Below are 14,898 nucleotides of genomic sequence, written 5' to 3' on the forward strand. Positions count from 1 at the left end.
GGCCCATGCTGCGGAGGTTCCACCGATGGAGTGCAAAAGGCTAGTACAGGAGGAAGGAAGGGCGCAAAGGGCGGTTGGCCATAGGCGCAGATGAAAATGCGCACCACAATGCGTGGGGAGGAGCAGATACGAACGAGAGAGGCGAATCTTTATTTTGTTACATCCTGCAAACCAATTTGCAGATAGCCAACAGGGGAAATGCCCCTACATACACTGGTCCAACATCCAGCAATGTTCTGCATATTATATTGAGCTCCGAGCGTGATTTAACAAGGTATGATAGAATGGTTCTAGATAAACTATCCTTCTCCGACCATGTGTATATCAGCTTCAGCATCCCCCTAAAGAGGGTAGAGAAGGGAAGAACCTTTAGAAACCCTAGGTAAACGAACTGGACGGAATTCCAGAAACAGGTAGAAACAAGACTGGGACAACCCAAAGAGGTTGCCAATATGGAGGAACTGGAGGAGTCGAATGAATTCCTAACAAGTACGCTTATGACTGTATAAACAAAGCTTGCCCTCTAAGAAAATTCAGAGGAAAATCAAAGCCGCCATGGTGGAGCAATGAGCTGAGTCTTCTAAGAAGACAGGTAAAAGAAATGTTTAATCTAGCAAAGACCGCGGAAAGCGAAGCGTGTCGGGAGGAGTACAGGGATCTACTGAGGATCTACAAGCGTCAAATTTCCAGGGCAAAGAGAATCTCATGGAAAAGTTTCTGTACGGACATAGAGTGCTCCAGCGAAAAAAGTCCTAGCAAGGGGAAACATAGTCCAGGGACTAATAAATAGAGAGAACGGGGAATGGTCACGTACCTAATAGTGAGGAATCGCTGGGGGTGCTTCTCGTCCGGAGACGATTTAGAAGAGCCAGCAGACATCACTCACACTTCGATCACGGTGCGGGTAGTGCCGGGCTTGTTGACCGATACCAAGATCGGATGGGCAGTGAAAACGACTTAGAAGAGCCAGCACACATAACTCACACTTCGATCACGGAGCCGGGCTTGGTGACCGAATGGGCAGTGAAAACGTTTTCTATGTTTAAATCGCCGGGCCCAGACGGTATATTCCCGGCCATGCTTGAAGTTTCAAGTATGGCGGTCGTGGAATGGCTTAAAATAATATTCGATGGGTGCATAAGGCTGAATCATGTACCGCACTCTTGGAGAACTGCTCATGTAGCTTTCCTACCAAAGACTATAGACCCATTAGATTAACATCATTTCTGCTCAAAACCCTTGAGAGGCTGATAGATGTGTACATAAAGTCCAACGTGGATGAAAAGCTGCTATCCACAACACAGCATGCGTACGCCAAAGGCAAGTCGGTAGGCACCGCATTGCATAGGGTGGTAATAAACATAGAGAAATCCCTGGAATATTTATTTATTTATTTATTTATTATTATTATTACAGCTTTTATGCCTAGATTTACGACATATAAACTTATCACACGTAATATGAAATCTCTATCGTAACACAGTTGTGCGACAATATAAGTTTAATTTATTTTTAAACATATTTAAATCTTCACAGTTTCTTATTTCTACAGGAAGTTCATTAAATCTTTTTAGACCTTTATAAAAGAGGTTAAGCTTTCTTCTTTCCGTTGTAAAGAGCGGAAGTCTGAAGCTATTTTTATTTCTCGTATTAATAATGTGAACGTCTCTTTGGTATACAATAATGTTGCTCAGATACGCTGGCAGATTACCCTTTTTAATATTAAAAATAAAAATCATCTAGGAGTCTTATTGGACATTGCCGGGGCTTTCAATAATGTTTCTAAATGGGCGATTATGGATGGTCTTAATTACATTAAAGTACATTCCGCCTTAATCAGATGGATCGGCTGTATGTTAAATTGCAGGAAGATTACATCACAATGGGGATTGTACGAGGCAACGAAATCAGTGCACAGGGGCACGCCGCAGGGAGGGGTGCTTTCACCTCTGCTGTGGACTCTAGTCATCAACCAACTGCTCAGACGATTGGATGAGGGACCTGTAAAGCTTACGGCTTACGCAGATGACGTGGCAATTTTCATAAGTGGAAAGTGCTTTCCAACGATTAGTTCTTTGATGGATGGGGCGCTTCGGGATATTCATACCTGGGCATATAATGACGGGTTGAAAGTCAATGCGGAGAAGACGGATATGGACTTGTTTACAAAGAAGTACAAGGTCCCAAATTGGACCAGACCTAAGTTAGGAGGGGTGACCTTACAGAGAAACCCTGCACAAAATATCTAGGAATCATCCTAGACAGTAAGGTTTCATGGAAGCTCAACGTGGAGGAGAGGGTGAAGAAGGCCTCAACGGCAGTCTATACATGTAAAAGAATGCTGGAGTATACGTGGGGCTTATCGCCCTCTCTTTCTCATTGGCTTTTTATAGCGATTGTAAGCCCTATTCTATACTATGGAGTTCTTGTTTGATGGAAAGCCACACCAAAAACAACATACCTCAAAAAATTAGAGGAGGTATACAGACTATCGACGCTTAGCATTACGGAAGCCCTGAAAACAACCCCGATGGCTGCACTGTATGCCATTCTGCACATTCCACATGTTGACCTGGTAGCAAAGAACATAGCATTAACAACTGCAACCAGGCTCGGTGCCTCGAACCAGCTTGAGCGCGGACCATATGGCCATAGTAGTATAGCGTCACCAATCACAAGACGAACAGACTACCTGATTCCCTATCTGCGCTTCGAGGGAGATCTTAAGGCCACAATAGAGGTGGAAGATTGGCGCAAAGGTGCGCAAATGGCGGACTAGGCGATACATGTGTACACAGATGGTTCCAAATTAGTGGAAGGAGTAGGGTCTGCGGTATACTGTGCTGATCCAGAAATAAGCCGATCATACAGGCTACCGGATTACTATAGCATTTTCCAAGCGGAAATATTAGCCGTAACCAAAGCAGTAGAAACACTGGAAGAGAATAGCTTAAGCTGCAACCGTGTTAACTATTATATTGACAGTCAAACAGCAATTGAGGCAATAATTTCGCACAGCACAACATCTAAATGCATGTTAGAGTGTAAGCAGTCTCTGGAGAGAATCGGGACAGGGAGAAGCATACATCTATATTGGGTCCCAGGGCATATGGGAATAGATGCGAATGAAAAAGCGGACGAACTAGCTAAAAAGGGCGCATCCCTTGAAGCTTGCTCCATAGACGGTCCAATTAGACTGGGCGAGATTATGCGAAGGCGAGAGGTGCACATGATGTACCAAGCGGGAAAGGCGTGGGTTCAAGCGCGGCGCTGTAAAGTGTCGAAGATTGTGTGTAGGTCTAACAACCTTAGACTAACAAAGTTGCTTCTATCATTAAAAAGAGAGGACTGTAGACTCACTGCCTTCTGGCGTCACATGCCTTTAAATTAGGCTTCGTTAGTGATAGCAGATGTAGGAAGTGCGGGTCGGAGGAGGAAACGATCGAGCACGTTCTGTGCTCGTGCCTTGCACTTGCCAGGCTAAGACTCCAACTATTAGGGGTGATACAGCTGTCAGATCTAGAAGCAGCAAGTGTCTTAAGTATTAGGAAGCTTCTAGTATTTGCCAAGAGGACGGAGTTATTTTATAACATCGGTTCTAGTTTTTGATAGAATTTTTCAGTTTGGTCGTTAAAACAAACTTCTGGTAACACTACGGACTCAATCAGTCTATGTGAGGCCCTCATGGACCGGCCAGTTCAACCTAACCTAACCTAACCTACGAAAAAAACGTAAATAGTTACTTTTGCATTTTGGGTGATTTTAATCTGAACCGGGTTGTTTGGTCAAAACTGCTAAATGACAATCTATTAATACCTACGAATTTCAATCATCCACATGAAATATATTTTATAGATACTCTTTTTAGTGCCAACTTTTTTCAGATTAATTAATTTTTGAGCCAGCTAAATAACATACTGGATCTTATTTTTGTCGAAGAAAATTTAATTTCTCACTTATCTGAGTGTCAATTTCCTATCTGCAAATCAGACATACATCACGTACCCTTATCTTTATTATTAGAATTTATTGAATTTGTACCTAACAGCAATACCACTCAAAATATTCCCTCCTACAATTTCAAAGATGCAAATTTTGATGCACACAATTCAAGTATTGCTGAAATTAACTGGAAGTCTATTTTCTGTGCTAAAAATGCTTCTGAATGCTTTGAAAATTTTCTGCTTCAGTTATCCGAAATCGTCAGTTAGTAGAAATCTCTCCCTTCTTCGAAGTAAAATATATAAATTTCCCTGGTACAATACCAGGTTAAAAAAAGCTTACAAATATTAGAAATAAGTGTTTTAAGTTGTATAAAGCAACCAATGACTTTTATTTCAGAGATCGATACTTATTATAGTTACATGAAACAGTTCAATGTACTTAATAAGTTTTTATATAATAACTAGCAGACCAGGCAGACGTTGTTTTGCCCTAAATTTGGCCTATCTGCATACATTTTAATAAGCTTTTTCCGTCTAACTCTGCCCTTCCCCTCTACACTTTTTCCTAATCTTTTTATTCACTCCTCCCTCCACCTTTTTCGCTTCATCTCCATCTTCGTCTCATTCTATCTCTTTCTCAGTCTTCTCCTCTCTTTTCTCTTCTCTCAAGTTTTTCTCCTTCTTCTTCATCTCTTATTGCCAGTCCCAGAGGGTGGTATGTATTTTGTTCCACTCCCACTCCGAGTCGCAGTCTCAGTCCCAGTCCCAGTCCGTCTCTGGTATACTTCCCGAAAAAAAGCATCGTAAATATTAATATACGTAAATTTATATACGAAATTTCAGGCAAATCGAATAGGACGTATCTAAATAGGTATGTGGGTATTATTAATTATTGCCTTTATTTCGGCTTCGCATGCATATTTATCAGTTTTGCCAGGTTGATGCGACTCAATCGAATATCACAATGAACTTTAGAGCTCTCAGCAAAAGCTTTCATTTGATATCCATAATACAACCACATTCTAGGGGTATCCGGGTCCATGTTTTGGCCTATATCTCGAGACCCTAGTCACTCAGCGGTGTAAAACTTACTCTGTATTATAGCGCACATCAACATCATCAATTTGATACCCATAATATAAAGACACATTCTAGGTGTATCCGGGTCCACGTTTTGGCCTGTATCTCGAGACCGTAGTCACCCAGCGGTGTAAAACTTACTCTGTACTAAAGCATACATCAGCAGCTTCAATTTGATACCCATAATGTAAAAACACATTCTAGTTGTATCCGGGTCCACGTTTTATGCTATATCTCGCGAACCTAACCTCCCAGTTGTATGAAAATTGTCCTGTACTATAGCACTGATCAACAGTTTTCATTTGATATCCATAATGTATAAACACATTCTAGGGGTACCCGGGTACACATTTTGATCTCAAGACCCTATGCTCGTAGCGAAAAGAAAGGGTAGACGCTATCCGATTCTCAGACCTACCGAATACGCTCACTTGATTCAAATTTGATGAGGATCGGTTGAGCCGTTTCGGAGGAGTTAAGCCTCTAACACCGTGACAGAAATATTTATATACCTATTGAATTTTTTCTAAACAAAAAATCATAACTCAAGAATGGCTAAACCGATTTGGGATTTCAAAATCAACTAACCATCACCTCTCCTTCCTAAAAATTTAAAGGCAATCTTTCTATCCGTTCTCGAGTTATGGAGTGACAATCAAAATGTACCCTTCTTTTTATATATATAGAATACATCTCCCGTTTCGAAGAAGAGTTTAAGCAAAATCCCAAGGCCTTTTCGAACTTTGTCGGTACAAAAAAAGGTTCTTCCAATATTCCACCTTCTGTCAATTTTAATGGCATTAGTTCAAACAGTTTAGCGGTGAACCTTTTTGCTGATTTTTTCAAATCTAATTTTGTTGTTGACTCTAATATTTCTGATGTTAGGGTTTGTTTTGATACAGCTAATTGCTTCGACTTTGGCTAATTATTGGTATCGGAATCAGATATTATTATTGGTATCTCATCTCTACAATCTTCTTTAAAAAAAGATATTGATGGGCTGCCTTCTTTTTTGGTTAAAAAATGTAGTAGTGCGCTATGCGTGCCGTTGTGTCATATCTTTAATGTGTCATTGTCCACTTTCGTTTTCATCGATCGATGGACTGACTTCTATTACTCCAATCTTTAAGTCTGGAAATAAAAGCGAGGTAGCAAACTTCAGGCCAATCTGTAAACTATCAACCGGCTGGCCTTCGCTATTAAAGGAATAATCGATCCATGTTAGCATGGGTTTGTTGCGTGTCGTTCAACAGTGACAAACCTAGCTGTTTTTTCTCAATACTGTGTTTCTGCTTTTAAGGATGGGTATCAAGTCGTTACTATATATACAGATTTTCTAAGGCGTTTGATACAGTTTCCCAGAAAACACTTCTTCGGAAACTTGAATACATTGGTTTCCATTCAACCTTTCTGTCATGGTTAAAGTCATACCCGACAAACATAATTTTATTTCCTGAAATCGGGAATATGAGGTCCAATGAGTTCGTTGCAAACTCTGGGGTGCCACAAGGTAGTATTCTCGGGCAAATCTTATTTGTTATTTTCATTAATGACGTCGGCTAATATTTGAAGCACTCAAATTATTTGCTTTATGCTGATGATTTAAAACTGTTTAGGCGTATCTGATGCATTGCTCCCACAGAGAGATTTGTATGCCCTTAATGTGTGAGCTCTTAATAATCATCTAAGACTTAACAGTAGTTAATGTTGGCATATCACGTTTTCTAGATATACTAGTGTGCTTTCGTCAACATACTATATCGCTAATACATATCTTGGCTCGGTCAAAGAATTTCGTGATCTTGGTTTCATTTTCGACTCCTCGTTCACTTTCCTTAACCATGTTAACTATCTTATACCATAAGCTTATACTAACTTAGCTTTTTTACGGCGTTATGCGAAGGATTTTAAGGACCCATACACTAGGAGTATATTGTATAATTCTTTAGTGCCATATAAATTAGAGTACGCCTCTATCATATGGAATCCCATTTACAGCACATACTCTGCTATAATTGAAAGGGTTCAACGTAAATTCATTCGATTTTGTTATGTAACTGCCTGGTACGGGAGAGGAGAAGTGGCGGGGTGGCATGGTAGTAGCCCGGCTGAGGCTCGTCGGCTTTGAGGCGCGGTTCTTGCCACTTCTCCTTTCCCAACAGTTGCATAGCAAAATTGAGTTCATGCCTGGGGGAAATTGTCGAAACAAACTAAAGAAAAAGAAATATAGGAAAGCGGGAGAAAACCTGTCCGAGTCAGGTGGAGCCTTCCCACCACTTCTGTTCACGAGATGCGAAAAGTCTTTGGACTCTACTATGGCTCCACTTCCCCAGTAGAGTCCCCTTGAACCTGAATAATGTCCGTCAATAGTAGTTACCTTCGTATCTTCCATCTTTCCACTCAACCACCCCAACTTACCATCAGTAGCCGCAAGGGCAACAGCTGCACCAGCAACTTTAAGCCTTTAGCCAGACATGTTTTACCTATGTCTTACCAAAAATCAACATTTCAGCCCATGCACACGAACTAAATAACAATCACGCAAAGCTCCCGTTTCCAATTTAAAATTTATTATATCAACTATTTCTACAAAAATGTATTGAAAAGCTATATACCTATTTCGAAAATCTATTCTTCCTATCCGGTTATTCGTATATAAATTAAATTCAATTATTGTTTCTATCTATTAATACTTATTCTAATTCGAAACAATTAACTTTTCCTTTCTTTCGCGTACTCTATATTCTAATTTTTAAATCCTGCCTAAACTAACTATTTGTGTACAAGCATACGTATAAACATTTGCATACTTGGACGCTTGTGTGTGCGCTCACTCCCAAAAAATGTTAAAATTAACCAGTGGGTGATATTTTACTCTGAGATGGTAATTTACAAATGTATGTGGGTTAAGGTGTGTGTGCATGCGATTTTTTTTTTCTTTTATGAAAAACTCACCTCGCTCAGAACTCCGAGTTGGTACCAAATCGTTGTGCGGAGCTGAAAGAAAAAAGGAAAAAAAACCATCAACATATGCAGAACAATGGAATTTATGTTCTGTTACAGGTCTTTGGCCGATTGACCGTGGTCACGGCTAATCCTATGCCCAAATGTCTTTTGTTTTTAGTTTCGCGTATCGGTTCAAAGCATGTGCATACTCTTATACACCTGCTATAAAAACTCCAAATAATAAAGAGATCGCGAAAAACAAAATTAAATCAAATTAGGATTACTTTTTGAATAGTAATACAAATGAGAGAAATAACAAAAATATTTACGAAAAAATTTTTAACAGCGAAAATATGACAGTACAAGTGCCGAGTGGGTATTACCTAAAAATTATGAATTCAAAGAAAAAGATTTCGACAAAAAAATTTTAATTTTTTTTTAAACGAAAATTGAATATTACCATAAAAAAATATTGTTTGAGGATAAGTTTTTGTGAGTGGCTCATGCATATACAAATAGGTATGCCTGTGTTGTGGCTGGGTGTGAATACCCAAAAATTCGTGTGCCTGTCGACAACAATAGTAATATGCTAAATGTGAAATTAAGGTCAGAAAAATCAAGAATAAAAGAAAAACTTATACGCCTTAAGTTATAGAAATAATAATAAAAAATTAATTAAGTTAAGAATGAATTAAATTCATAAAAATTCAAATAACCTTGTTTTTTTGAGAAAAAAAAAAAAAACAAGTAATAGTTGTACGGCCCAATACAATAAATATAAATTCAAACTGTGGTGAGTAAATAAAACTGTTCGAGTTGGCGAGCGCGCTTAACTTCTCTCGCTCTCAGATTTTTCAATGATAGATTAGTGGTGTGTTGGGTTTCCGTGTAGTGAATAAATGTGGATGAATGTGGCCGATGATGCTGTGCTCTAACTATGTTGCTAGCTACGTGGGTGGTTGTGCCACTAAGTGTTTGGCAACAAGTTGACTATAGATGTTGCGTGGCAAAAAAATGGTAATATGTTGCTAATGAGCTGATGCAACCCGTTGCCAAAATTTGTTGTGTTGTGAATATACTCGTTGGCTGCCCTTTTGGCCAGAAACCAATCCCTTAATTGGACAATTGACTCCTTTTATATGTGTGGTTGGTGTTTGTTGTTGTTTTGCGTGCTTTCTTCGACCAAATAACTTTGTATCTTTTGTATGTTTTTGCGTGTGATTTTGTGTAACTTTATGTGAAAAGATGCCGCGGCTTTCGGCTGGCTTCGTGCGCTGCAACAAGAGAACGCATATATATTTTTAAATCTTTTTTATATTTTTAAGAATTTTTGCTTAAAATCTGTTCTGTGTTTTAAATGAAATTTAGCTATTTCGTTTTTCTTCCTTTAAATTTAAAATGGCTTAACAAAAAATATTTCAATTCAGATAATCTCCGATATTTTCTTCCTCTTCTTCTTTTAATCTACCCTTTGTTTGCATATGTGCTCGTGTACATACATATATATGTACATACATATGTACATGTAAGTGCACTTATGTATATTTTAATATTTATGAATTTTAAATTCAAACCAAATTCGATCGGATAAAAATCAAATAAAATAAAAATTCTCAACAAATATTTCGACGGGAATACAATAGAAAATAGTGTTTACACCGAAAACGGTCAAAATTCAAAAGGGAATTTTGAGTCAAAAATAGAGGAATGATTTTTGGATAAAAGTGCCAAAGGAACATTTATTCCATTTACTTAGTGGAACATTTACTTTCGCGAAGTGGACTTTAGATTCCGATTTAACGATCCAAAACTATTTTTAAATCAATTAATTTTTTTTTTTAATTCCAAAAATAAAATGGTTTACTAACATCACTCTGGTTTCACAAAAGATACCAAAAAAATGATTAGTTCCAAACAAAATTATTTAAACCAAGATTCAAAAAAATTTTCCTATTCGAGTTATGGAGTGACAATCAAAATGTACCCTACTATTTATATATATAGAATACATCTCCCGTTTCGAAGAAGAGTTTAAACAAAATCCCAAGGCCTTTTCGAACTTTGTCCGTACAAAAAAAGGTTCTTCCAATATTCCACCTTCTGTCAATTTTAATGGCATTAGATCAAACAGTTTAGCGGAAACAGTGAACCTTTTTGCTGATTTTTTTCAAATCTAATTTTGTTGTTGACTCTAATATTTCTGATGTTAGGGTTTGTTCTGATACAGCTAATTGCTTGGACTTTGGCTCATTATTGGTATCGGAATCAGATATTATTATTGGCATCTCGTCCCTACAATCTTCTTTAAAAAAAGATATTGATGGGCTGCCTTCTTTTTTGGTTAAAGAATGTAGTAGTGCGCTATGCGTGCCGTTGTGTCATATCTTTAATGTGTCATTGTCCACTTTCGTTTTCATCGATCGATGGACTGACTTCTATTACTCCAATCTTTAAGTCTGGAAATAAAAGTGAGGTAGCAAACTACAGGCCAATCTCTAAACTATCAATCGGCTGGCCTTTGCTATTAAAGGAATAATCGATCCATGTTAGCATGGGTTTGTTGCGTGTCGTTCAACAGTGACAAACCTAGCTGTTTTTTCTCAATACTGTTTTTCTGCTTTTAAGGATGGGTATCAAGTTGTTACTATATATACAGATTTTCTAAGGCGTTTGATACAGTTTCCCACAAAACACTTCTTCGGAAACTTGAATACATTGGTTTCCATTCAACCTTTCTGTCATGGTTAAAGTCATACCTGACAAACAGAATTTTATTTGCTGAAATCGAGAACATGAGGTCCTATGAGTTCGTTGCAAACTCTGGGGTGCCACAAGGTAGTATTCTCGGGCCAATCTATAAAATAACAATCACGCAAAGCTTTCGTTTCCAATTTACAATTTATTATATCAACTATTTCTACAAAAATGTATTGAAAACCTATATACCTAATTCGAAAACCTATTCTTCCTATCCGGTTATTCGTATGTAAATTAAATTAAATTATTGTTTCTATCTATTAATACTTATTCTAATTCGAAACAATTAACTCTTCCTTTCTTTCGCGTACTTTATATTCTAATTTTTAGATCCTGCCTAAACTAACTATTTGTGTACAAGCATACGTATAAACATGTGCATACTTGGACGCTTGTGTGTGCGCTCACTCCCAAAAAAATTTTAAAATAAACCAGTGGGTGATATTTTACTCTGAGATGGTAATTTACAAATGTATGTGGGTTAAGGTGTGAGTGCATGCGAATTTTTTTTCTTTTATGAAAAACTCACCTCGCTCAGAACTCCGAATTGGTACCAAATCGTTGTGCGGAGCTGAAAGTAAAAAAGGAAAAAAACCATCAACATATGCAGAACAATGGGATTTATGTTCTGTTACAGGTCTTAGCATTAGACGAGATTATGAGGAATGCAGAAAATTGTGGACGCGGTGTACAGTGGACGCCTTTCACTCAGCTAGGGGATTTAGAATATGCAGACGATGTCTGTCTGCTAAGCCACAGAAGTACTGACCTGCAACACAATTGAGAAGCTGTCAACACACATGCAAAGGAGGCCGGACTAAGCATCAATACAGCGAAAACCAAAGTCATAAGATGCGGCTATAGTATTTCATCAAGGCCATTGATGCTTACTGTTGACGAAAATGAAATCGAAGGTGTAGAGTCCGTTGTTTATCTTGGTAGTATTGTCTCAAATAAGAGCGGTGTAGATGAGGACGTTCAGTCTCGCATAAACAAAGCAAGAATGGTTTTTGGGCAACTGGCAAACGTGTGGAAGTCCAGCCAAATATCTTTAAAAACGAAGCTTCGACTGTTTAATTCGAATGTTAAATCAATACTGTTTTATGCTTGCGAGACGTGGAAAAGCTCAACTTCAATTCAGAAACGTCTACAAGTTTTTATTAATAAATGTCTGCGCCGAATCCTGAAAATTCGATGGCCGGAAAGAATTTCAAATGACGACTTATGGTCTAGAACAAATCAACCTAAGGCTGCCACAGAAATAACCAAGCGTAAATGGTCGTGGATTGGTCACACTCTCAGAAGACCTCCAGTAAATATAGCCAGACAAGCATTACGATGGAATCCACAAGGAAGCCGACGACCTGGTGCACCTGCGAAAACTTGGCGCAATTTCGTTTTTCTTCCTTTAAATTTAAAATGGCTTAACAAAAAATATTTCAATTCAGATAATCTCCGATATTTTCTTCCTCTTCTTCTTTTAATCTACCTTTTGTTTGCATATGTGCTCGTGTACATACATATATATGTACATACATATGTACATGTAAGTGCACTTATGCATATTTTAATATTTATGAATTTTAAATTCAAACCAAATTCGATCGGATAAAAATCAAATAAAATAAAAATTCGCAACAAATATTTCGACGGGAATACAATGGAAAATAGTGTTTACAGAAAACGGTCAAAATTCAAAAGGGAATTTTGGGTCAAAAATAGAGGAATGATTTTTGGATAAAAGAGTCAAAGGAACATTTATTCCATTTACTTAGTGGAACATTTACTTTCGCGAAGTGGACTTGAGGTTGCGCCGATTTAACGATCCAAAACTATTTTTAAATCAATTAATTTTTTTTTTAATTTCAAAAATAAAATGGTTTACTAACATCACTCTGGTTTCACAAAAGTTACCAAAAAAATGTTTAGTTCCAAACAAAATTATTTAAACCAAGATTCAAAAAAATGTTCTAATAAACGGAAAATAGTTTAAAAACTTTTCACTTCACTTTTGGCACTGCACTAAAGACCGCTACTTTTCGATTATGATTGCGGTAGATCAGCGGATTCCCTTTTTATATCCCATTTGGCCTTGCGGCGTTTATGTCCCCGTAAGGCACGACTAGCCTGCCTGCCTTGGTCAAACCAATCGGCGATCGACTCATTCGCGGCGCGTATACACATATGTGCAAGCAACAGTTCAACCCTCTCACACAATCAAACATCCGCTTTGTTAATATCGTAGAGAGGGAGATTTGGTTAGCGGTTGCCTACACATTGGTTCATATACCCGCTTGCGTGTCGTCAGAGAAATCCTCAAAGGCTGTCGTTACAGACTCGCATCCGCCGATGGTGCCTGCATCATGGAGCGTGTGCGTAAAGAAATTCATAACGCAGCCTTGGGTTGGTTTGTAAGTCCAGGGCTAACGTGTGGCCTCGACCCACGATCTAATGCCGGGCTTCTAGTTCGCTTCTTACCTAACTTTTCACTAAAACATATAATACAACAACATATATTTACTACACTACAAACAAATTAAATAAATTATCAAAAATCTAAACCTAACATCACTGGGTTCCCAAGCAAAACTAACCTAGAGTATCACAGATGGTCATCTTAATCCTATATCACAGTTTGAACTAAAACTATATCACAGATTGAAGAAAATTAGTCAAGTTGCAAATGTATAAATGGATCAATATGTCAAGTCGGGAATATATAACTAAATAAAGGTTAAGTAAAAATTGTATAATTACATTAGCAGGTCAATAAAACCTAAAATAATTGAATAAATAATTACAAAAAAATATAAAAATGTATGTCAATTTTCTAAAGGTCAAGTTTTTCAGGTACAAAGGTGAATGATAAATAACATCGAACATTTACTAACATCATGCCACAAATATATCTTTAGCATGGTATACCCCGATTCTGTTTCCACTAACATCACCGAGTTCATACATCTAGTTACCTATTACTTTAAGTACTATGCATTTTACTTGTTTTGGGGCAAGTTTGGGATTATAGTTGTTGATTTGTAAACTCTGTTTAAAATTTCGGCGGTATACCATTTTTCCAATCTTAAACGTCACATCCCTGCTTCTAGTGTTATATAACTTCATGCTACGTTCGTGGGCTAACCTCAGCTCTTTCACAATATTATTTCTAATCGCCTGAAGCTTATCTGATAATAACTCTAGCTCGCAGTCCACATCCTTGACTGCTCCTAATTTTCGATACAATTCGTACGATGCACCATGTTGGACCATTGGCATACCAAACAATGCATAATACGATGATGTATTAATCGTCGAATGGATGACGCTTCGTAGTGCAAAGGTGGTATCACTAATGTGTTTGTCCCGACGTTGGCCGATTCTCAGACCTACCCAATACGCTCACAAAATTTGATGAGAATCGGTTCAGCCGTTTCGGAGGAGTTAAGCCTCTAACACCGTGACAGAAGAATTTTATATACCTATTGAATTTTTCTAAAAAAAAAATCATAACTCAAGAATGGCTAAACCGATTTGGGATTTCAAAATCAACTAACCATCATCTCTCCTTCCTGTATCTTTCCTAAAAATTTCATGGCAATCTTTCTATCCGTTCTCGAGTTATGGAGTGACAATCAAAATGTACCCTTCCTTTTATATATATAGAATACATCTCCCGTTTCGAAGAAGAGTTTAAACAAAATCCCAAGGCCTTTTCGAGCTTTGTCCGTACAAAAAAAGGTTCTTCCAATATTCCACCTTCTGTCAATTTTAATGGCATTAGATCAAACAGTTTAGCGGAAACAGTGAACCTTTTTGCTGATTTTTTTCAAATCTAATTTTGTTGTTGACTCTAATATTTCTGATGTTAGGGTTTGTTCTGATACAGCTAATTGCTTGGACTTTGGCTCATTATTGGTATCGGAATCAGATATTATTATTGGCATCTCGTCCCTACAATCTTCTTTAAAAAAAGATATTGATGGGCTGCCTTCTTTTTTGGTTAAAGAATGTAGTAGTGCGCTATGCGTGCCGTTGCGTCATATCTTTAATGTGTCATTGTCCACTTTCGTTTTCATCGATCGATGGACTGACTTCTATTACTCCAATCTTTAAGTCTGGAAATAAAAGTGAGGTAGCAAACTACAGGCCAATCTCTAAACTATCAACCGGC

General features: G+C 37.8%; 1 protein-coding gene across 11 annotated transcripts in view; it reads right to left on the minus strand.

The window, feature by feature from the left end:
• Positions 1 to 14,898, minus strand: part of LOC137235493 (uncharacterized) — a 523,646-nt gene that overhangs the window by 25,276 nt on the left and 483,472 nt on the right. For 8 of the 11 annotated variants that reach the window (XR_010947919.1, XR_010947921.1, XR_010947920.1 and 5 more), the window contains 3 exons: positions 11,257 to 11,298; positions 8,687 to 9,244; positions 7,980 to 8,021 (listed from right to left, as the gene is read on the minus strand). Coding sequence is in view for 1 of the 11 variants with exons in the window: in XM_067758500.1 (XP_067614601.1) it covers positions 7,980 to 8,021; positions 11,257 to 11,298 (84 nt within the window). In the remaining 10 variants the exon portion in view is untranslated. The remainder of the gene's footprint in view (positions 1 to 7,979; positions 8,022 to 8,686; positions 9,245 to 11,256; positions 11,299 to 14,898) is intronic. The other 3 variants (XR_010947926.1, XR_010947925.1, XM_067758500.1) reach the window with 2 other exon arrangements.

The sequence above is a fragment of the Eurosta solidaginis genome, chromosome X (genome assembly GCF_040869045.1).
Source record: "Eurosta solidaginis isolate ZX-2024a chromosome X, ASM4086904v1, whole genome shotgun sequence".
Classification (NCBI taxonomy): Eukaryota; Metazoa; Arthropoda; class Insecta; order Diptera; family Tephritidae; genus Eurosta; species Eurosta solidaginis.